This window comes from Notechis scutatus, chromosome 1, assembly GCF_049901735.1.
Source record: "Notechis scutatus isolate UNSWTSFEM ecotype Mainland chromosome 1, rNotScu1.2, whole genome shotgun sequence".
In the NCBI taxonomy this organism is placed as follows: domain Eukaryota; kingdom Metazoa; phylum Chordata; class Lepidosauria; order Squamata; family Elapidae; genus Notechis; species Notechis scutatus.
Genome location: NC_142009.1, coordinates 227,984,292 through 228,006,874, shown reverse-complemented (window position 1 = coordinate 228,006,874; position 22,583 = coordinate 227,984,292). Strand labels below are relative to the sequence as shown.

Below are 22,583 nucleotides of genomic sequence, written 5' to 3'. Positions count from 1 at the left end.
ACCCAGTGACATTATGATTTCCCTCCTGCTAAGCAAAAGTTAGTGGTGTTGAGTATTTCTCTTGCTAAATATGTTTCCTTTCTCTGGGATAAGCTTTGGTTCCAGGAACGCAGTTGTTTGTGTTACAAATGTTACAATTGTTACAGATAATAATACATAGTATATATTGCATTTCATGTTCCCCATTGCTAGATTCCTTTTCTTCCCTTCCTCCCCCCCTCCCTTTTTTTTAAATAGCAATGTAAAAAAATGTAAAAGGTCAAGTATCAAAAAATTATGAGAAAGGTATGGTTAAAGTCCTTTTTGTTAAAAAAAATACGATGAAAAAAGGTTTAAAAAAAGGAAAAATGGAGAAGGTGAGAGAAAAAAATAAAAAAATAGTTTATAACTCAGCACCTAGGAGTCCAGTTTTGTGTAATGCAATGTTTGCACTTGGTTCCTCACAGTGGTGTGGTTCAGCGGTGTTGAAGAATGCTGCAAGCGTCCATTGATCTGTGTCCCAATCTTTCTTGAGTTTGATGGGTGGGATTGATTGTGGTGGAGTTTGGCTATGGTCTATGACTGCTGGCTTTGCATGTGTCCAATGTAGCCAAGAGTCTCGTTCTGCAACCTTTATGGTGGTGTGCATAGTCAGTAAAACTTGGTAGGGTCCTTTTCACCTGGGTTATAGAGGGGAGGTTCTGGTGAAGAGCTTGATCCACACCCAATCTCCTGGCTCATATGGATGCAGGGCTTCTTCCAGGGGTAAGGTCTGTGTCAGCGCACTCTGGGTCCAGAGGGTCTGTAGTCTCTTTTGCAGGGCTGTAAGATAAGAAGAGAGAACCCTATCCCCCCTATCTAAGCAAAGGAATGAGGATCTAGGCTTTGTAGGGTATGGGGGTACCAAAAGGATCTCAAAGGGGGAAATACCTATATCTTGTCTTGGTCTGGTTCTGATATAAAAGAGGGCAATTGGGAGCACTTGTGGCCAGGAGAGGTGTGTCTCCTTTAAGTAGTCCCACTTCTGATGTACCCCAGCCCCATAAGGAGGGTGGCAGGCTTTTAAAAATCTTCATGAAGCCCTGTGTTGCTGGTTATCAGCATGATTGTCTTGTGTGTGCCTTTTCCTGGGATTTCCAATTGCAGCCCCTGTTTGCCTCATGTTATGGTAGCTCCCATTTTACATAGGAGATCCCTTCCTAGTAGAGACAGTGGAGACTGGGGCAAATAGTAAATGCATGGTCTACTGTGAAAGGTCCTAGTTCTACTGGTACGTTGTGGGTAAGTTTTACAGGGATTATTTCTCCCCCGACTCCCATTATGCTATCCTGAGCCCCTTCAGCCACTGAAGCTTTATATGGTGGTTCAGTAATTAAGGAGGAGGTGGCTCCAGTATCAAGTAAGCAATTGTATTTCTTTCCTCCTATAAGAATGGTGACAATGGGTTCCCCTTCTGGGCCATTTTCTAGGGGGATAGCCAGCCCATTAAAGGTAGCCATGAATTCAGTGCTTTCATTTTCATGTTCTAGTCAGGAAAGGGGGTAAATCATGTTCTCTTCTTTGCTCCCATTGATGTCTATTGTTATTATTTATTGGAGGAAAGGGAGCGCTGGGTGGTGCCTGGTGACTGAAACTTTGTTGCTCAGTGTAATGGACTGGATTATTGCCTGGCCTCATGTTCCTAGGTGGTGGATGATACCGGTTGCAGGAGGGGGGGTGTTGCCTGCATTGCCTGCTGAAATGACCTTCCTGTCTGCACCTATAACAATGCTGATATTTGCCTTGCGACCATCCTGCTTTATCGCAATGCCAGCATTTCTTTGAATTATAGGGGGTTTTACCTGGCGTTTGTCTGGCATCATGTTTCATTACAGCAAACATTTTTTAAGTCTTCCTGTCTTTCTATTTGTCTCTTTCTATCTTTCTCTTCCTCTTTCAGCTTGTCTCTTTGATCATAGACAAAGTCAGCAATCCTGCGCAACTCTGCTATGTCTAAGGTTGGCCAGTTAGAGACAAAGCGGTGGAAATGTTCTTTAATATCTAAGGTGGACTGATCCACGAAGGCTGAAGCTAAAATCCTTTGGTCCTTCAGGCAGCTAAGGTCTAGGTGGGCATATGTAATAGCTGCTTCTGTCAGGCGGACCCAAAAGGCATCAGGGTTTTCCTTTTCCCTTTGTGTTGGTTTTTTTTTTTTTTTTTTGAAATTCAGACTAGTTTAAAGGTTTCTTTTTTCTTATTTCCTCTAGAGCTTCTAGTAAATTATCTTTTGCTCTAGTGTTCATCCCATTGATTGGTATCATTATAGTCCCGGTCAGGGTGATGTACTGGCCATGCGATGTGGGCTGGGGCTGCCTGACCAGGGATAGTTGGTGGTTTGGCTATTTGGTCTGTTTTTGGTTTTTGCAAACAGTTTTAATAGTTCGTCTTTCATTAGAAAGACTTGTAATAGCTGAGTCATGTTACCCCAGGATGGATTATGGCTGTCTATGATAGATTTCAGGGTTTTAATAACTGTTTGAGGATCAGCCCTGAAAGCTGGGGTATCCTTTTTTCAGATGACTAGGTCAGTGGCAGAGAAGGGGGTGTGGGTAAAAACATATTCTAGTTGTCCCCTATTTCTGCCTGGCACTGGCTTGCTTAAAAGGGGAGCCATAATCCGTGCCTCAGTATTCCCTTCCCTGAAATGGGTTTCAGGCTTTTCCTTATTATTATTTTTTTCGGTCAGGTTTTTGGTCCTAACAATTTCAGCCCAGCAGTACCAATAGGGTATTTGGCTGGGCTTAATGCATGTTCTAAGTGCTTTCAGGGTTTTATAATCTAAAGTACCGCTATCAGGCCAAATTTGTCTACCTGTGTCATCTCGCAATAAAGCCCATTTTTTGCAAATTCTTTTTGCATCTTTTTTATTCATTCCAGGCAGGACAGGCACTAGCCTTTCGTCCCAAGCCTCAAGTATCCAAGGGGGTCTCTTCCATTGCCCTCGAGCTACAACTTCCCATATTCCCTACCTGATGTGGGCATTATTTTGGTTTAGCCGGGCTACCGCCGTCAGTTTTCAGACAAAAAAGGTCTGGAAAGGACTCCGGTTTCCCTACACACGGAGTATGGGCCCCTTTCTCATAGGGAAACTCCACCATCAGTTTTAAGACCCCCCCTAAAAAACGGGGATCTTGGAGGACCGTCTGCCCCCTAGCAGCCCGGTACGGGCCCCTCCTCACACTCCGCCGGCAGTTTTCAGATCTCCCTAAAAGGTGGGGATCTGGAAGGACCTGCTCTGCTTTGTAAGGCAAACTATTTCCAATTTTGTTTGCCAGCAGCCGGTACGGGCCCCTTCTAACTGCATAGGACTTTGCTTGCGAGATGCACCAGGACTATTTTTCCTGCTTTCTATTTATTTCCCAACACCAGTTCCTTTCTCAGCCCACTCGGTTTTTCTTACGTCCTTCAGAAGGACTCACACTCTGTGATCACCCCTTGCGTTCCCAAATCCAGCCGGTCACGGCTTGTTGGAGCTAGCAGCTGGCTGGGGTGCGGCTGGTAATCACAGAGGAGGTGAGATCCCACTGTTTCCGCAGAGAAAACCCACAATCACACACCTGGTACACTCACGCTTCCACTCCCCTCCCTAGTAAGATTATAAATTTGAAGCGGTACTCACCTGCTTTCAAGCAGCTGTTGAGCAGAAAAGCCCAAGGACTCCCTTTACTACCCTTATGCCTTCCGGGCTGGGTCCGTGGATGTTGTCCCTGGACAAAGAAGGTCCATGCCGGCTGGGTTTGGATCCGCGGCCCGGTCCGTGGCAGGGTTGGCTGGAAAACCTTCATGGTCGCCAATTGTTGAAAGGCTGGAAAATGCCTTTCTTCTGAGGGTTCAGTTTTCCTGCTGGGAGCACTCCAGTGCAAGGATTCAGACAACTACTTGGAAGCCGGTTCTTTTTATTTTTCAGGAAGGCGAGAGATAGCAAGAAGTCTGCGTTCCTGGAGCTAGCTCGCTTTGTATGAAAAGCCCCTGATTTTTTATACCTTTTTCTCATTTTGTGTGTGTGTGCTTGTGTTTGTATTTCTTAATGTTTTAAATCCTGTCAGGGGTTGTCTTCATTTCCGCCGGAGAGTAAACTCCGTGGGGTGCAGAAGGCAAACTTTGCAGGGTGGTTTGATTGGATTATCAGTTTCGTCCTAATGTTTTCTTATATTTGTTTTGTGGCAATCTCCTGTCTGTCTCCTTTGCAATATATTTTGTGTCTTTTGTCTGTTTGTTTAGCTGATTTGGCATGTCTTGTGTTTGTAAGGGTTTTCTTTTCTTGTTTCCTTAGTTTTCTTAATTATTTGGGCTTTTGTCTAAGGGGCTTCTTTAATACCTTTTATTTGATTCCTTTTCCTATGCAATTTTGTTTTATGGCTGGCCTGATGTTCCCTTTGGGCTTTTCCTGCTTGGGTGTCACCACTGTCCTCGTGAAGTTCCCTTTCCACAGACAGCTTTCTAAAATAAAGGATTATCCTAAAGTTTATAGTAAATTAAATGTCAGGTATGTTGTGTACTTACTAACATGAACAAAATGGAATCTATTTCAATTTTCTTAATTTCTTCATTTGTCTACTATTGACCTCACCCCTTTCCTAAGAGGTCTGTAGGGGGCGTGCATAAGCGCACCAACGTGCCTACCGTCCCTGTCCTATTGTTTCTTTTATTTTTCTTATATGTACCCATTTCATGTATTCATAACTATATATATACTTAACTTATTATCTTGTAAACAATTGACAAACCAAATAAATAAAATAAAAATAAATAAATAGAATTGCCCTTTTCTACTGTAACAGAGAGAGTCGGAAGTCAATGTTTATTTTTTCTTTCTCCATATTTCCTCACTTTTCTTTTCCCTGTTCCTTTCCCCCTCATTGTCCTCTGTTTGCTTTTGTATTTTGTATTTTATAATATTTTATGACTTAAGAAAAATGGTTTAAGAAATAGAATTCAGCTTTTTTAATGTGCAAATTCTGAAGCATGAGGACATGATTTTCTTACTGATACAGTAGAGTACACACATCATTTTGAAATGTTGCAGTTTCACTGCTGGAAAAATAGAGTAATTCTCCTTCATGGAACTGCTACTCTCAGGTGTTAGATCCCATCAACAAATATCTGACACTGATGCAACATCTTAACTTAACAGCAACATCTGGGAAGCTCTCTGCAGAAGGAAGAAAACTAATCTGTAGTAGGCCTTTCATAGTGATTGTATGACCAATATTCAAGGCTTTGCTGCCATCATGTGGACATTGACTTAATTCCAGGATTTTTTTTTTCAGAATTGCAATTAACAGTAGTTATACAATGCCTTAAAGATAAATTTGGAGTATATTATTTCTGTCCTTCATATGCATAAGTGAGAGCCCCCATTCGTTCATTTTAAACTCAGAAAAGAGTCAAGGATTGCTTTGACAGGTCTGAACTATATTATCCATTTACAAATGTTAATGTATAAAAATATAACATTTAAGATGTTAAGCATTGCTGATCAAGAATAGATAGAGGTAACTAGGGTAGTACCTCATGCCCTTGTTACCTCCTAATTGGACTACTGTAAAACAGTCTATGTCATGCTGCCTATGAAGATCTACAATTGGCCCCAAAAGCAGCAATCCACATGTTGGTATGCGAACACCGTCCCAGTCATACAACATTTGTGTTTTTGGCCTTACCCCACTAACCAACAAGTTTTCCATGTGCAATTCTAATGGTTGATTTAACCTATAAGGTTCTATATGGCTTGGGGCCTGGTACCTACAAGTTTGGCTTCTCCCTATTGCAGGATTTCAAAAACTTGGCAACTTTAAGGTGTGTGGATTTCAACTTCCATTATTCCCAGACAGCATGATGCCTCGGAATTCCGGGAATTGAAATCTGCACACCTTGAAGTTGTAGCAGTTGAGAAATACTACCCTACAGAGTCAATCTCTAAAAATTAATAGGGGTTCATCATTTCCAGGAAGCGAATGGGATTTGGGTTTAATGGTTTTCTGCAGTGACTCCTATATTTGGGGACTGGCTCGCCCTTTTCTGGTTCATTTGTAACTTTCTAAAGCAGGGGTCACCAACCTTTTGGATCTTAGGGACCACCAAAATCTTAATTTTAAATCCCGCAGACCACTAAAATGAATTTTGACTGATTTTGACTAATATGAATTTTGACTGAACTTGCTGACGTTGGTGGGAAAGTCGGTTCCATATTCCAGAGCTGCAATAGTCACAGGACTGGCCTGTGCACCTGCCTGCCATGGATGAGCTGCTCTGGGATGACGAAAGGGCCCGTCTTGTGACTACTGCAGCTCTGGAATATGGAACCAGCCTGTGATGGGGTCGAAAATCTCTGCCGTAGGGGGTGGCACATGTAATGTGCAAATTTGCAGGTGGTGCAACATGCAAAAAGCAGTGCAGTTCTCTCTAAAAATGGTGGTCATGTTGGTCATGCTCAATCACAAAATTGCTTTTAGTAGAAAACAAACAGTTGAACTTGTTTTTTGTCATTCCTTCTAGCCTCCAGGATGGATGTGGTTTTGTATCTCTGTTTATTTACTTGTGGGAGCTGGTGGGTACACTTCCAAACAAATCACTGAGCATTATTTATGATTTTTTTGAGGATGCTAAAAAGGGCATATGAGACCCAAAGTCATTCTTAAGGAGAAGAGAAGGAAAGAGAAATGACTTAAATTCCACATTTCCATGTGTTTTTTTTAATGAAAATATTTGAAGATAGGGCCAGACATCATACTGCCAAGCTGTTGGCCAGTCTGGGCCTAATAAGCTTTTGAGGTCAGAAGTGAGAGGGAGTGTTAGGGGTTCTCCTTTCTTTTCATTTTTTTACTTGATTATTTAAAAATTCTATTTGGTTTATATATATATTTAAATCAAGACATAGTATGTATATAAAAGATAGTAAAATTAGAAAGTAGATCTTTTTTTGAACAACATATCACTGTAAAATTCAACAAGGCACTGCATATCAATCAGTCTTCTGCTGCCTCTCTACAGGGCCAGTTCAAAGGCTGATAATTAATATATTTCTTTAATCTAAGATTTTATATCTGGCATTGTTGCTTCTTTTTAATGTGCATTATTATTTTCTTTGATATACCCTAAAACTGATATACCCAAAGATCCATCACAGATCAACAGACTCCAAATTACTGATACATAATTTAACATTACCATCACATCTTAAATTCACTTCTCAATATCCTATTAATAAAAATAGAAATATTAAACCAAAATGAAATAGTGAAAAAGCAAATCCCAAACCACAAGTCTTAGACCTTCAAATTTATTACAACTGCAAGATAATAACCAATTAACCTTAGATCTTTGGAACATGACACAAGGCAGGAAGAAGGGAAGCAGGAAAAAAATTGTAAATAATTTCATCTGGGACTGGCCACACTGATGAATGATAAATCGGCCCTGCAATTTATTTACTGGGAGGGACCAAGTATGATCTAGAATCTCCCATCTGTTAAGCTATGTTGTGCTATGAGTCATGACCCTACAAGTTCCACCTCTGACATTATTGTTTTGGTGATTATAGATTCTATGGATGGTTGTAACTCAGGAAAATTGTGCTGCCTTTTATAAATGGCAAGCCTGATTGAGAGCATGCTTATATATTTTTTATCTTTCCCACCATCTTGACCTAATTTGCTGTAGGCTCAGTTTCTGCTTTGCAGTAAGCCAAGGAAGAGGATAAGTGACTATGGTACTTGACTGGAGTTCCCAAGCAGCAAAAGCTACTGTAAATTCTCTTGCTACCTCATAATTTTCAAAGGGAAATGAAATGAAAGGCTACAAACCGGCAATTCTAGTTCAGTCACTATTGTCTATCCCCAAAGGAACTGCCTCTGCACAGTAAATTACTGACTCCAGATGAACATACTTCAACACTGGAAATTTTAAAGAAGAGATTGGACAACCGTTTGTCTGGAATGGTAGAGTTCCTGCCTAAACAGGGGGTAAGGAATACAAAACCTCCAAAGTCATTTCCAACTCTGTTATTCTATCTATTCTATTCTAAATCATGACTATATATTAATAAATAGTTTTCTTGAAAATTCATTGTTGATTGTATCCCAGCCCTATATTGATTTTAATTCTTGGAATTCAAGAAATCAAAATGTCTTGGTTTTGGGTTTCTTTCTTTCTTTCTTTCTTTCTTTCTTTCTTTCTTTCTTTCTTTCTTTCTTTCTTTCTTTCTTTCTTTCTTTTTTTACTGTTCCCCTTCAGTAGCCCTCACCGTATCTTCTGGCAACAGTTCCAGAGTCTTGCTGTGAGTTGAAAGAGAAAGAGAAAAGGGATACTTTTCTTTTGCCTGTCTTCCACTATGTAGTTTCAGTTGGATGAAAAATTCAAGTTTATGAGAATGAAAGATATATTTTCACTTTTACTTGGCCCATGCCATGAATTATTTTAATGATCATCATGCTGTGGATATACCCTATCAAGGGCTTGTGTACTCCGTCTTCTTCTTTGTCAGTTTTTACAGATCTGCTTGTAAAAAGTGCACATTAAAATGCTACTAGTCACACAGCTGTGTTATAAATAAAATTTTCTCCATAAATAAAACTAGTAGAAATTGGATTAGTGAGGTTCCTCTCTGCTATATTAAAGAGATAAGATAAAAGGCACTTTACAAAACAAATCAGTTCTATCCTGTGGAATACATTGGAAATAATTAGCATTGATAAAATCACCATTAGTCAATTGTAAAAGATAGCTTTACTCAGAATAATTTACACCCTGAGATTTAAATACCATCAAATAACATCCCAGGTTCTTGAGAAGGACTTCATCGGCAGATAAAAATGCCAGATCAAGTCTAAACCTCTGGCTATTATGTGACCAACTGTAATCAGACAAAGTAGAGCATTTCACTAGATGCTTCTTTCTGAACAATATAATATACCTGATATACTTACTTAATTTTTGTTTTAGATTAATTTCAATGATTTAGTTTCTTACAGCAGAAAAGATACTATAATTAAAAGTTGGATTGTACATTTCCTTTTGCCTCTTCCATTCAGCCAAGCCTTTTTTTAAGACTTGTTTTGAGGATCAGAGTATCCTGTGGTTGTGATAACAGCAAACTTCTTGCCTTGGGGCGAGATTAATGGCCCATTAAGATTAACAGAGCAGGGTATTTTTGCTGAACTCAAAAGAAGAATGCAAGAGAAAGAACAGAAATGGACTAAATTCTCCTGGATCAACCTCTTCTGGTCTACAGGTCCTCATCAAACAAAGCACTGAGATCAAGAAAGGCTAAACCACCTTTGACCTGGTATCTCTTTGTATTTGGAATAGCTGCCCAGAGCACTGGGCTGCAAAGTCAACAAGCTTCTGTCCACCCTGTCAGGGAATCTTGAAGCAATCAATTCTTCTTAAAAATAAAATTTGGATGAAAACATTGATGAACTATGAGCAAGTGTAAATTTGGACATAGGATTAAGATCATGTACATGTAGAGATCTCTAAATACTGTATATTATTTTGCATATGCACTGTTTCCCTTTGGCACCTCTTTTCAATGTACGCCACTCCCACTTAAATGAGGTCTTTGTACATACATTGAATATTTCTTATCCATGCTTCATTTCTTATTCAACTGCGAATTGTAGTGGCGCTTATAGGTAATCACAAATATGTGACACATACATAAGTTAGAAATGCTTCTTATGGTGTAAATAATCACAAATGACCAGATGGGAAGTACTATTTCATAAATTACACATGACCCCCAAGACACGTGTTATTTGCATTCACATGTTAGCCTGTATTCACATGCTAACATGTGAATGTTAGTATATCTTATTTGCATTTGAATGACTTTTTTAATATTTTAAAATAATTTAAAATGTGGGGGGAATTCAAGGCAGTATTATGAGTTCTTATTTTATAGCACATTTTTATCCTCTGTTCTCCATGCTTCGTCACACAATGGGTGGTTGCTCCTGTAACAGCCTTCCTATTTGCTTTTTCTTCCTTGAGTCAGCAGCTCTTTTCACATTCCAACCACACCTAATCTTAGGCCTCTATGACCTATAGTTGCTATGCTGAAGGCTTTGATTTTCAGCTGTAGAAAGACAGGAGATAAGCACAAGTATGAGAATAGAAAACTACTCAGAAAGAAAAGGCATCTTCGTGGCTTGTTTTCTTAGATAATTCAAAAAGACCTTGTTGAAGTGTCCTGATAATTAGTTGACATGCAAAGAAATCAAGAGACTCCAGGGCAGTCAGGGTCCAAACAAGAGACCAGAGGAATTATTGAGATCAAGCTGGTGGTAATAGGAGATGGAAGCTGTGGGAAAACATCCATGCTCATGGTCTTTGCAAAAGGAGAATTCCCTAAGGTAAGTTTCTTTTAACCATAATATCAACCTCACACTTCTTACTGCCAGATCCTTTTGTCAAGATCTTTCCTACTCAAGACAAACTATTCAAATATAGTTTCTATAGAATAACTCCTATCAAGCCTCTGGTATTATTTTTCTTCAATTTGAAATTTTCCCATGTTTTAAATTCTCATAACAGGTATACTAGAAAATTCCTTTGTCATGGAAGAATAACTGAAGCATTGTGATAGCAAATCTTTCTGGAGTTTTTCAGTGGATATAGACTCTAACCAAGAGTACTAATAATACTACTAAATTCACTTTACTTAACTAAAGTATTTATCTAATTGCCAGTGATATGCTAAGGACAGCAGAACAAGATTTGGATAGAACCATGAAATATTTGACTGAAAACATCCTGAAATAAAATTATTTTGACAGGTACAAGCAGATTGGGTTATTGTAAAAAGAAAAAAAAGAGAAAATCAATCAAGTTGGCTTTATTTTATTTAAGAATGGACTTAGAACCTTTGGGCAAATAGATTAACCTATAATATTTAAAGATATTTTGCATTGGTTACATCAAAGAAATAAGAATCTTGTGATACTTTAACATTAGTTCATTTCTTACAATATAAAGTTTTATGGAGTAACATCTATTTAATTAGGCCCATTGACGTGTACGCTATGTATACTGTATACGTGATGAGAAAATGGTAAGCACTTAGTCCATATCTTGTTATAAATATTATCTGACTCTGAGACACAATGGCTTCCTATTTAGTGAGTAGAGGGAAGTGATACTAATAAAGGAGAATATTTGTAACTCAGGGTTGACATGAGAGGTCCTTGGTGCTGTCTGAGCTTGATTGTCTTCTTGCAGGTATTTCTCATCAGTGCCAGTAAGGAGTGCTGTTTGCTCTCAGTTTATATTCTAGTGGCTTGCCTGTCGGTGTTGGTGAGGGTGGTCTTAGAAATTCTTTGGGTGGACGGTTTGATGTTGGCTTCTTTGACAGTTTCTTGATTGGGTATTGTTTACTTGATTGTTGGTCTGATATTAACCTTGGAGTTAATCTATGCTGATCTGGGTGCTGATTGCTGGTGGAAAGGTGCTTGGGTCTTTTTTTCCCCGTTTTGGGCTGGGTAATAATCTCTTTTGCATAGTCTATAGATGTTGTTAATGTCTATGTATCTACTGATAGCTGATTTGCCAGAGTGCCTGGCTTCTAGAAATTCCCTGGTGTTTTTGGACTTGACCTGGTCTAGGATGGTAACATTTTCACAATTGAAACTATGGTTAAATCTATCTATATGTTGTGAAATGAAAGGATTTTCATCATGTCTTCTGACTGCTAGTTGTGTTCATGAATGCATTCTGCCAGTCTTCTGCCTGTTTGTCCTACATAGTGATGATGTAAAGCTGTTCAATACCACAGACAATACTGCTACCCTACAAAAAGATCTTGACTATGTATCAGAGTGGTCAAACAAATGGCAACTTCAAATCTCAACAAATAAATGCTCTGTCTTACATATTGGCAAAAAAAATCAGAAAATAAAATACAAGCTGAATAGTCAAGATCTTGTTGATGACTCAAGCTCTGTAAAGGACCTTGGAATACTCACCTCTAATGATCTAAGTGCTAGAGCCCACTGCAACTACATAGCCAAAAAGGCATTAAGAGTTGTTAACCTAATCCTACGTAGCTTTTTCTCTGGTAATATCACACTACTAACCAGAGCATACAAAACATTTGCTAGACCAATACTCGAATACAGTTCATCAGTCTGGAACCCACACTACGTATCTGATATTAGCACAATTGAGAAAGTCCAGAAATATTTCACAAGAAGAGTTCTCCACTCCTCTACTTGTTGTAGAATACCTTATGCCACCAGACTTGAAATTCTAGAACTTGAAAACCTTGAATTACGCCGTCTTCGGTCTGACTTAAGCATGATATATAAAATCATACATTGCAATGTCCTACCTGTCAATGAATACTTCAGCTTCAACCATAACAACACAAGAGCACACAATAGATACAAACTCAAAGTAAACCGCACCAAACTTGATTGCAGGAAATACGACTTCAGCAATAGAGTGGTCAATGTCTGGAATACTCTACCCGACTCTGTAGTTTCTTCCCCAAACCCCAAAACTTTAACCTTAGACTGTCTACTATTGACCTCACCCCTTTCCTAAGAGGTCTGTAGGGCGTGCATAAAGCGCACCAACGTGCCTACCGTCCCTGTCCTATTGTTTCTCTTATTCTTTTATTTTTCTTATATGTACCCATTTCATGTATTCACAACTATGTATACATTTATACTTATTATCTTGTAAACAATTGGCAAATCAAATAAATAAATAAAATAAATAAATAAATAGTGGTTGTTGCAGCCCTTACACTGTATGTTGTAGGTGTCTCCTGTTTTTTTTTTTTTTTCTGGGGCTGTTGGGTCTTTTGGTCTGCTTAGGATATTTTGAAGGGCTTTAGTTGGCTTGTGTAGTATGCTGATTCCATGTGGTTGTAATAGTCTGTTGGTGGTTTCTGAGATATTCTTGATATATGGTAATATAATTCTTTTTAAGGTTTGTATTGGTTGTGCTGTGTTGGTTGGGTTGAGTGGTCAGGAACCACTCTATTTCCTTTTTCTGCTGTTTCAAGTTGCTGCAGTGTGTTTGTTCTTGTCTAAATAAAGTCCCTACACAGCTTCTCTTGTGGGAGGTTGGGTTGTTGCTTTGGAAGTGGAGCACCTGGTTAGTATAGGTAGTTTTTCTGTAGACTTGCGTTTCTAGTTTGCCATTGTGGTCTCTGCTGATCAGGATGTCCAGGAAGGGTAGCAAGTTGTTTTTTTTTTCTTTTCTAGTAAAGTAGATTCCTTTAAACATGTTACTGATTGTTCTGTGGGTGTTCTCCAATTGGTCCTTTTTTATTATGGTGTAGGTGTCCCCTAGGAGGAGTGATGTACTCATGGGGGAGGGGTGTTCAGAGGCTCACTTCAGAACCTGCTAGCAACTTGGGGTAACCTTGGAAATCAGATTTGACCCACAGGACTGAATTCAATATCCTTGGCATTAGCATATATATGATCATTCAATTAACTATCAGCAATACAATTTTTACCTCCCACCCGTCACCTCTGTAATAAACTATTCCATTGACGTAGGCTATAGGATTTAATATTGATAGTTCATAATTTAACAATTTCATATTAGAGTCTTCCTTGAAAATTATTTGTTTAAAAATAACCACCAAAAAAATTAAATCTCCAATGGAAGAGAATATATGTAGGTCAGGGTGGAACTGTAGAGTCCTTGGTGCACTCTGAGCTTGGTTGTTTGCTTGCAGACATCTCATCGGTGTATTGATGATGTTATCTAGTTGGGTAATGAAACATCTGTGAGCAAACAATCAAGTTCAGAGAACACCAAGGAATCCACAAATCAGCATCTGTATGTATAAGCTGAAATGATCCTATCTTGGTTATTTTTATCTATATGTTGTGTTCACAACTGAATCATTTTTATTGCAAAAATAAGTCAATGTGGATTGGTGAAATGTGGCAGAGATAGAAAAGAAGGAAAAGCAAAGAAATAACTTTCCTATAGCTTTGTGAAATGAAAGAATATCTGGATACCTATATGTCTCTGAAGATTTTGCCTTACCAAATGTAACCTAGAGTCAGATGAAGATTAACTCCAGATTTTTAATATTAATTCAGTAGAAGTTGATAATACACTTTCTCCCTCAAGGACTGAGCTTTTCTAGTGTCAAGGAAGCCATGGCTGAGAAAATAACTGAGATATGGACCACTTAATGGTGCTCCTGAAGGCACCCTCCCACAGTGAAATATTAATTAGATTGGGCCAACTGAGAAAGGGCCTTTTCATTGTTGCCTGTACTCAAATTTCCTTGCTATGTATTTATTACATTTTTAATATAGGAAAATACGCTTTTATTTCTCCAGACTTTCTAATGCTAATTTTCTCGCCACGCTCCAATGGAGCTTTTTTAATTGATCTGTTTTTGTTGGCTATTGGTTGTTTTAATTAGTCGACATATTGTTTCAGTAGATGTGCTGTGTATTTGTTAGCTGTTTTCTGATGCTGTTAATTAATGCTAGAATTTTTTTGAGAAAGAGGTTAGATATCGTTCTTCAAAATGTTTTGAAGACTTTGTAGGAAAAGATTTGTTTGGAAAAGCAGCCTACGTATTCCTAAACAAATAATCTGAAAGGAAATAGATGCTGTGGCAGAAAAAGCTCTGCAGGGATGGTATCAAATCAACCAATCCTTCAAGAGATAATCAGCTAAGCAAAAATGTAACTTTCTTCATCATCTTTTTCTAGGTTTATAACCCAACAGTTTTTGAGAAATACTTTGCTCCCTTTTGCATCAGTGACAAGCAAGTCCATATCAGTCTTTGGGACACAGCAGGTAAGGCCTAGGTCAAAACGGCAGCATTATTCTATAGACAGATGCATTAGCAGAATAAAATTCTTTCAGTGAGATTGTGTTAGTCAAGGAATGAACAAACTTTTGCCTGTATAGAGACATCATCTTCCAGAAGGAAGTTAAATGCAGTGGCAGTTTGCCAACAATTTTTGGCTTACTGACTGAACACCAGCTAGTCAGGCAGAATTATTTGCTTGAAAAAGGCAACCAACCTAAAACATAGCAATGTGGGGGTGTTGAGACGAATTTAATTTAAAGAATTATCTTTCACTACTGCATTAGCTTATTTTAACATAGAACCATATTCAAATATAGTTGCCTTCTTTAGGGAGTATGTAGAACATATCACAATCTTTGATCCACATATGGACAGAAATAGGCAGCCCATAAGCAAAAAGCTTTCTGCTCTTTTGGGAAGGTAGTATCACCCAATCTCTTTATGCATTACAATATTTTGCAAAGAGGGAATAGCATAAATCTTGTGGTGATGTATCATACAATGAACACTTTGCCTTATCAAAGCTGGAGTCCCTCAGATGTACTAAGCTTCACTTCTTACATGCTGACTAGGGATGATGAGAGTGAGCCTAACACATCTGTTGAGACAGACTGCCCTGAAGTTCCTCTGCATGGGTGAAACAAACATTTTGGTTTTTAAAATAATGTAGGTCAGTCAGGATATCCTGTAACCTTCCCTTCCAAGGTCACTGCATAACAAGCAAGTCAATTTACCACATTTTACAACTTGTTGCCTTCACTTTTATAGACTTGGTTGCCCCCCACCCCCCACTTCCCCTGCTGCCCTGTCTATTGACAGTACTGAGCTCTCACTGCAGAAACTGTATTTTCTGAGGCAGAAAAGTGTGCTCCTGTAAGGAAAAGGCCCTTTCAATGCTTCCTTTTGTTAAAATATATAAAAATGAACAAAGGTGGAGAAGGAACAAATGACAAAACCTCCCTTACAGAGAACCTCAGACAATCTCTCAAGAGTTCAAAGCGGCCATTTCTAGAACCTTGAAATTCCCCTGGAATATCAGTCCAAAGATACCAGATTTCTAGAGGTGAAAGAAATACTTTCAACAGAACTGAAAGAACAGTTTCTTTCATCTCTAGACAAAATATCTACCACTTCCATACCTTGAATCCTGGAGATTATGTTGCAGAGAAAACAAAAGACTGCACAGCAGGGGTGGGATCAGTAGTGGGATTCAAATGTTTTTACTACCGGTTCTGTGGGCGTGGCTTGGTGGGAATGGCAGGGGAAGGATACTATAAAATCTCCAGTCAGAGGTGTCATTTGCCAGTTCTCTAAACTATTCAATATTTCTGCTACCGGTTCTCCAGAACTTGTCAGAACCTGCTGAATACCACTTCTGGGTGGGATGCTACTGGTTCTGTCCGGCTCTATAGAGCCGGTAACTCTATAGAGCAGCAGACCCAAAACCGGTTCTGTGTCTGCTGCTGTTTGGCTCACCCACCCACCTGGGCTTTTACCTGGCCTTTATTTCCTGCATTTTCAACCTCAGCTGCTTTCCGCGGCACAGCTGCAGTTGAAAAAGCAGAAAAAAAGTGCTTTTTGAAATGCTCTGCACCCGCGGGCAGCACTTATCAGCTGTCCCAGTGGCTCAGCTAATGATGTAGTACACACACAAAACGCAAATACTGAACTGGTAGTAATGCTAGTTGAATCCCACCCCTGTTGCACAGTACATGTCAACAGTTGTAGTTGTGTTTCTCCTAGATTAGAGGAGAAGAAATAAGAGAAAGAGTGGTTTTTCTGCTACTTTTGAATTTCTAAAAAATATATCTAAGTAAAGGCCTAGTAAAGATAGACTGTCACCTAGGATTTTATCCTAGCAGGCAACTCATGCATGGACACATGTTCACATGAACATCTGGCTATAATGATTTGAAGATAACAGGAGGCCAGTTCATCTCCTGATTGTTTCCTCTTGCTCACAATGCTCCTATGCACAAATGAAGCACATTGGAAATGCTAAGAATGTATGTTCTTTACAGGTCCCTGAAAATTACACTGTGATCAAGTAGAATATAAAATCACAACCTTTTAGACATTTAATCAGAAACAAACTCCACTGAATGGACTGAGAAGACAATGCATATTAGACTGTACTATGTATTTAATTTATGAGATTTTTTACCTTGCCTTTATTATTTTATAAATAACGTAAGGTGGCAATGGTACCTAATACTCCTTCCTCCTCATGTTTTCCCCACTGTGACAACCTTGTGAGGTGGGTTGGGCTGAAGGAAGGCAACTGGCCCAAAGTCATCCAGCTTGGCTTTTGTGTACTTTAAATTACTTAGGGATTTTTTAGGACAGAGATACACTACCTTATATATTAATATGACTGTAGGTGGCTATTATGGGAAGTGAACTGTGTAAGAAACTGGGAGGAAGCCCCTGAAAAAACACTAATGCATATATTGTAAGTGATGCTTATATATATTGGTCAATGCAAATACATGTTACATTATTCTATACAGGACAGGAAGATTATGACAGACTCCGCCCTCTCTCCTATGATGGAGCCAATGCAATTATCATATGCTATGATGTCACCAATCCCATCAGCTTCAACAACATCCTCACAAAGGTAACAAGAACAGTACCTCAACGTAATATGTGAACTCAATGAAAATTGCTTGCTATGGCATATATTGAAAAGGTTTGATATCTTACAGTAAATAAAACTCAAGTTGTTATACCAGAAAAACTTGCAGCTCTTCCAAGGACATCCATTCAGCTTTTGGGTTTGCTTCCTTTTCTTCTATTTCACTCCATTTTGACCTGCATAATCATTTTATTTTAATCCATCATCTGGTTTTATCATGCCCAAAGTATTAAGTCTTGTTTGTTGAATGCTGGAACAAACCGGCTTTATTTGGTCCAGAATTCAGACTGATTAGTTATTCTTGCAATCCATGGTACTCTTGGCAACCATCTCCAAATCCAGAATCTGAAAGTGTGTTTTCTTTCTCTTGTTCTTTCTCTGTGTCCACAGCTTTCACAGCTGTATGTTCGCACTGAAAGACCATTGAGGAAAACAAATTCCTTGAGTAAAAACTCATTCATTCTAGATACGCATGTTTTATAGAAGGCTCTTTGCTAGTTTTCAGAAATATAGTAAAAAATAAAGCAGATTCTATATAACTGAAATCTATATACCTTCGATGTTTTTTTAAACCCCATCTGTCTCTTATTTTAGTGGTACCCTGAAGCAAACCATTTCTGCAAAGGGATTCCAATTTTGCTTGTTGGTTGCAAAACTGACCTAAGGAAAGACAAAGTTCTACTAAGGAAATTACATCAAAATCAACTGGAACCCATCACCTACCAGAAGGTAGTACAATCAGACACCCACACTTCTCTCTCTGTGTGTGTGTGCTATCATGTTGCACTATCCAACCACAAGCTTTACCCCCAAAAAACATAATACATGAGGTGACTTTCTACCTACATTCGGTCTCATCAAAGCTAACAAAAAGTGCTGATAATAGCAGGGCTGAACAATACTTCAGAAATAATATTAGAGAACGTATGCTTTGGAATGGATGAAAGCACAAAAGAACATGTCTACAATTCCTTAGACCTGCTGCTTCTTTTCCCTTGACTGGGTGTTATGCTATCTGCAGCTGCCATGTGACCCCCAGAAACAATGCAGTTACTTCAAAGAATTGTAGATTTATGGCCCTTTGAAGCACATTTTTGGAACTAAATCTAAAGCACTTCCCTATCCTAACATTCAGACAAATCCCATCAAGTTGGGCTTGATAGCTGGAAATTACATAGGTTACCATTTCATCCTCACCTTGAAATACCAGGTGTGCTTTGTTGTAGCTCATTATTGTAAATATGTTGCCCTTTACTGGTTCCTTAAATCAGGAACGAGCAGCAGTTGTTGAATTCCAACTCTCATTATCTGTGAGCAGAACAGCCAGTGGTACAAGATGATAGTGTTGCAAACCAAGGTCTAGAAGGCCACAAATTGTCTATCCTGCCCTAGTTTTAAGAAGATATGTTAATATTGTTCCCCCCCCCCTCCTCATCTTCTTTTTGTTGTAGGGAGAGGCCTTGGCTCAGAAACTCCATGCAGTTGCATATTTTGAGTGTTCAGCCCTCTATCATGAAAATATTACTGACATATTCACAGAGGCTTCAAAAGCAGCTTTGAGTAGGATGAAGAAAGAACAGCGGAGGCAAAGACTCAAAAGGACCTGTCTCCTTACCTAAACATCCTTTGAGTGACTCCAGAAAATTTGCAAAAGTTCCTATCTACACAGAGAGATGAAATCTCTTAGAATAAGTTGTGCAATAAATAAAGAAAATAAGTAATAAAGATGTTGGGACCCCAACTGAGATAGACCAATATGCAAATAGATAGAACAAGATTGCATAGAATATCAAGCTTCCTGGATCTAGTGGTACAATATTTCAACTACAGCACAGCAGTTCATCTTCACCTTCAAATTTATTGATGACTAAAGAAGAAATCAAGGGAACTAGATTTGCTTTTTCTAAGGAAAAGAACAGCAAATGCAATCACAGACTATATCTGATAATCTAGGAACAAAGCCAGAAGGAGGGACCCACCCAGCCTGCAAACTTGGTTCTTCAAGTTGAGTACTTTTCCATCACAGCTGCACATCTAATTCTGGGGCAATATACAGTGTATATCATGTTAGAAGCCTCCTTTATTTCTGTGACCTTGCTGCTTATTTTTTTTTTAAAGTTATTGAAACAATTTTTTTAAAGCCTTGAAACCCTTGGTTTAAAATTATCTAGCTGCACTTTGTCCAGCATTTTCAAATTAGTTAGTCTTAAATTAGTCTTTAAGATGCAATAAACTCTGAGAGAAAGTCAGTTTTTGATGTGCCTAAATATGTTATTTATTCACAGACATGTATTAACAAAGAAAAAGGAAGTATTGTGTTGCATATATAATTCAATTTATCTATAGGCCATTAGATAACAGAAGACTGCCATAGGACTATATCACAACTCATCATCACATGTCAAGATTTATTTTCTATGCAGAACTAGAAATAACACAAAATGTATTTTTCAGCCTCATGACCATTGCTACCACTTAGTGCGAAGAATCTGGAATTTCTGTCTATTCAGTTATTGAAGAAGAAAATTGAGGTGTTGCGGGGAAATAGAAAAAATTCACAGAGAAAGAAAGAATCCCACCATCAGAACTTTGCTTAACAAATAACTTCATTGCTAAGAGAAAACCTGTGACACAATGGAAGAACACATTCTGAGTTTTGGCTAAATAGTAAAGTTTTCTTTTTCCAATACAGTGTATCATAAAACATGTAAAACAACAACAATTGGATAGGAGGTGTTAAGGATTCAAGCCAAGAAAACCTATTTTCAAAATAGCCTGTTTCCTATCTTCTCCTTAACCTTCCTCTGGACTTAGACAAGTTTTTCTTCCAATCAACTCTGCAAATCTTAAAGTCCCAGAGCATGTTAGCCTTTTCGTTTTCTATTACTTTGTCTGTTTTATGTTCCCACCACTTTTTGCTTGCAGGCAAACACTATTTCTTGCAGATATTCCAACATGTTGTTTCTACATACTTTGTGAAACCGTTGTTTATAATCAGTCTTTGAAATTTGCTTGCAGCAGCTAACTAGGTGGTCCATTATTTCTTCAGTTCCTTATTGTTTACATTTATGATGACTGTTCAATGGACTCTGGGTGGCTTACAACATCCAGGTATATAATTAAAACGATTAGAAATAAAAAATAAAATATGTATTACAAAAAAAAAATTAAAAATATAAATGACATGTTAGTCCAAACTAAAAACAAACAAAACAATAAAACCTGACAGGGGCCATAAACACCTTAATCCCAGGCCTGGGAACACAGGTAGATTTCCAGTGCTTTCTGGAACTCCAGGAGAGTGGACATTGTGTGTACAGTATCTCTGGGGGACTACTGTTCCAGAGGTCAGGAGCAGCAATAGAGAAGGCACGCTTCCTCAGTCCCACACAATGACATTGTTTCATTGAGGGGACTTGGCGCATACCCCTCAGACCAAATGTTCCAGATAGACAGAAATTAATTGAAAAAGGTGTGGTTTACCATTACATTCCCCCATGCATTATGAAATGATGCCTTTGCCATTGCCATTAAAGCTATCACCCACTTTCAGCATCTTCCGATATCACTAAAGCCTATTTGCTTTAGCTCGGCAGATGGACTTACATCTTGAATGGCCCTGCTGGGACTATGTACTTTTGGCATATACTCCTGGCATTCTTCGCTCATCCCTCCTAGAAATATCATCCCTATCCTCCATTGTGATGAAGCATCATAGCAGGACTTGGGGAAATAGGTTTGCTTCTTTAGTGTATCTGACTAAGGGAAGAATGCCCAATTTTTCACGCACAGTCCTGACTCGTAGGATAAAAAGGGAAATCTTCAAAGTCCGAAAGTGCTAATAGTGACCTTTAAATTGTAGTATTTTTTTTTACTATCCTTTAAAAACTTAAAACACAATATGTATGATGTCTGTAATCTTCACAATATTTTTCTTCAAGCACTAGTTATTACAATTTGAGGTCAGAGAAAAGAGAATCATAAAAATGAATATGATTCTTCCGTACTTCTAGCCTGATGCCATTCTTCATATTACCTGTGTCTACCTAAGTTGAAACTGAACACATCTAGAAGGCCCAAGGCTGAAGAAGCTGGGCTGATCCAGTTATCGAATATACCAGAAAAAAATATCATATCATATATCGTGGATTTGGTTGCAAAATCTAAAAACAAAAATAAACAAAACAAAAAAAAATGTTGGTAGAGCACTTTGAAATCCTAGTTATTGTGATATAAGGTATCCTACTTTGGACAAATTATGCGTTCTCTGGCAGCAAAGTGGTGCTTATAGTAGCAATGAGTGCACCATGGAATTGCTGAAGGACTAGGTTAGGGTCAGATCATCTTGAAAATTCATCTACAAGAATCAGCAACCATTTGTTGACACGATTGAATTTTGGAAAAATGGTAGCCCAGGTTGGTTGTCACAGTTCTCTAGACTTAGGGAGATAATTACCAAAGCAGAGATAATATTTTTTGAAGACATTTTGTTTTGCAGTTCAGCAACCCTTTGTGCAACCCTTCAGAAGTGGGGGTCACCTCGTAGTGTTATACCCTATGTCAAATTTGAATTATCAGGAATTAATGGGTGATTGGAGGCTTCTTGATGGTTGGAATGGTGTCAACTCTGTTGTCAGTCTGTTGTGCATGATTTGAATCAAGTGCTTTACCTTTCTTTCAAATTAAGCAACTCTAGTTCTGTCCTTATTTAATTTGAGGCACATTCACTGAGTAGAAAACTCAAAAGAAATAAGGCAAAAGTAAAATTGCCTTTCTGTATCTATAAAAGATGTATATCTTTTATATATCTATTCTGCAAAATGAGCAATGAAGCAGAAAGCATCCTAATGCTGAGAAACCCGCAGCATAATGCTAAAGAAGAAACTATGATTTTAAAAATGATTTAAATACAAAAAATGTTCTTTTAAGGATAATAAATTTCTTGTTAAAGTTAGCTAATACAATATTACTCTATAATGAATGGGGATCCTGCTTTTCTAGGCATCCATGGTGTTCAGTTATTTAAATACTGATCCTATATTCATATTGTTTTCTTTCAACAAAACTAGACTGCTCATTGGGTCTGTTTTTTTTTTCTTCCTATTATTTTCCCAGAAGTGCAAGGTCCAC

The 22,583-nt window shown here is 38.4% G+C and overlaps 1 protein-coding gene across 2 annotated transcripts; it reads left to right on the top strand.

Moving 5' to 3' along the window:
• Positions 1-7,903: 7,903 nt before the first annotated feature.
• Positions 7,904-19,702, top strand: RHOD (ras homolog family member D). 2 transcript variants are annotated; one of them, XM_087950487.1, is made up of 5 exons: positions 7,904-7,982; positions 14,712-14,799; positions 17,326-17,435; positions 18,048-18,182; positions 18,905-19,210. In XM_087950487.1, exons 1-5 carry the CDS (start codon positions 7,956-7,958, stop codon positions 19,070-19,072), a joined length of 528 nt encoding a protein of 175 aa, XP_087806613.1. In that variant the 5' UTR covers positions 7,904-7,955; the 3' UTR covers positions 19,073-19,210. The 2 variants fall into 2 exon arrangements, with proteins under 2 accessions (XP_087806613.1, XP_026542390.1); XM_026686605.2 differs by lacking the exon at positions 7,904-7,982 and adding an exon at positions 10,082-10,373 and having other exon boundaries at positions 18,905-19,702.
• The last annotated feature ends 2,881 nt before the right edge of the window (positions 19,703-22,583 follow it).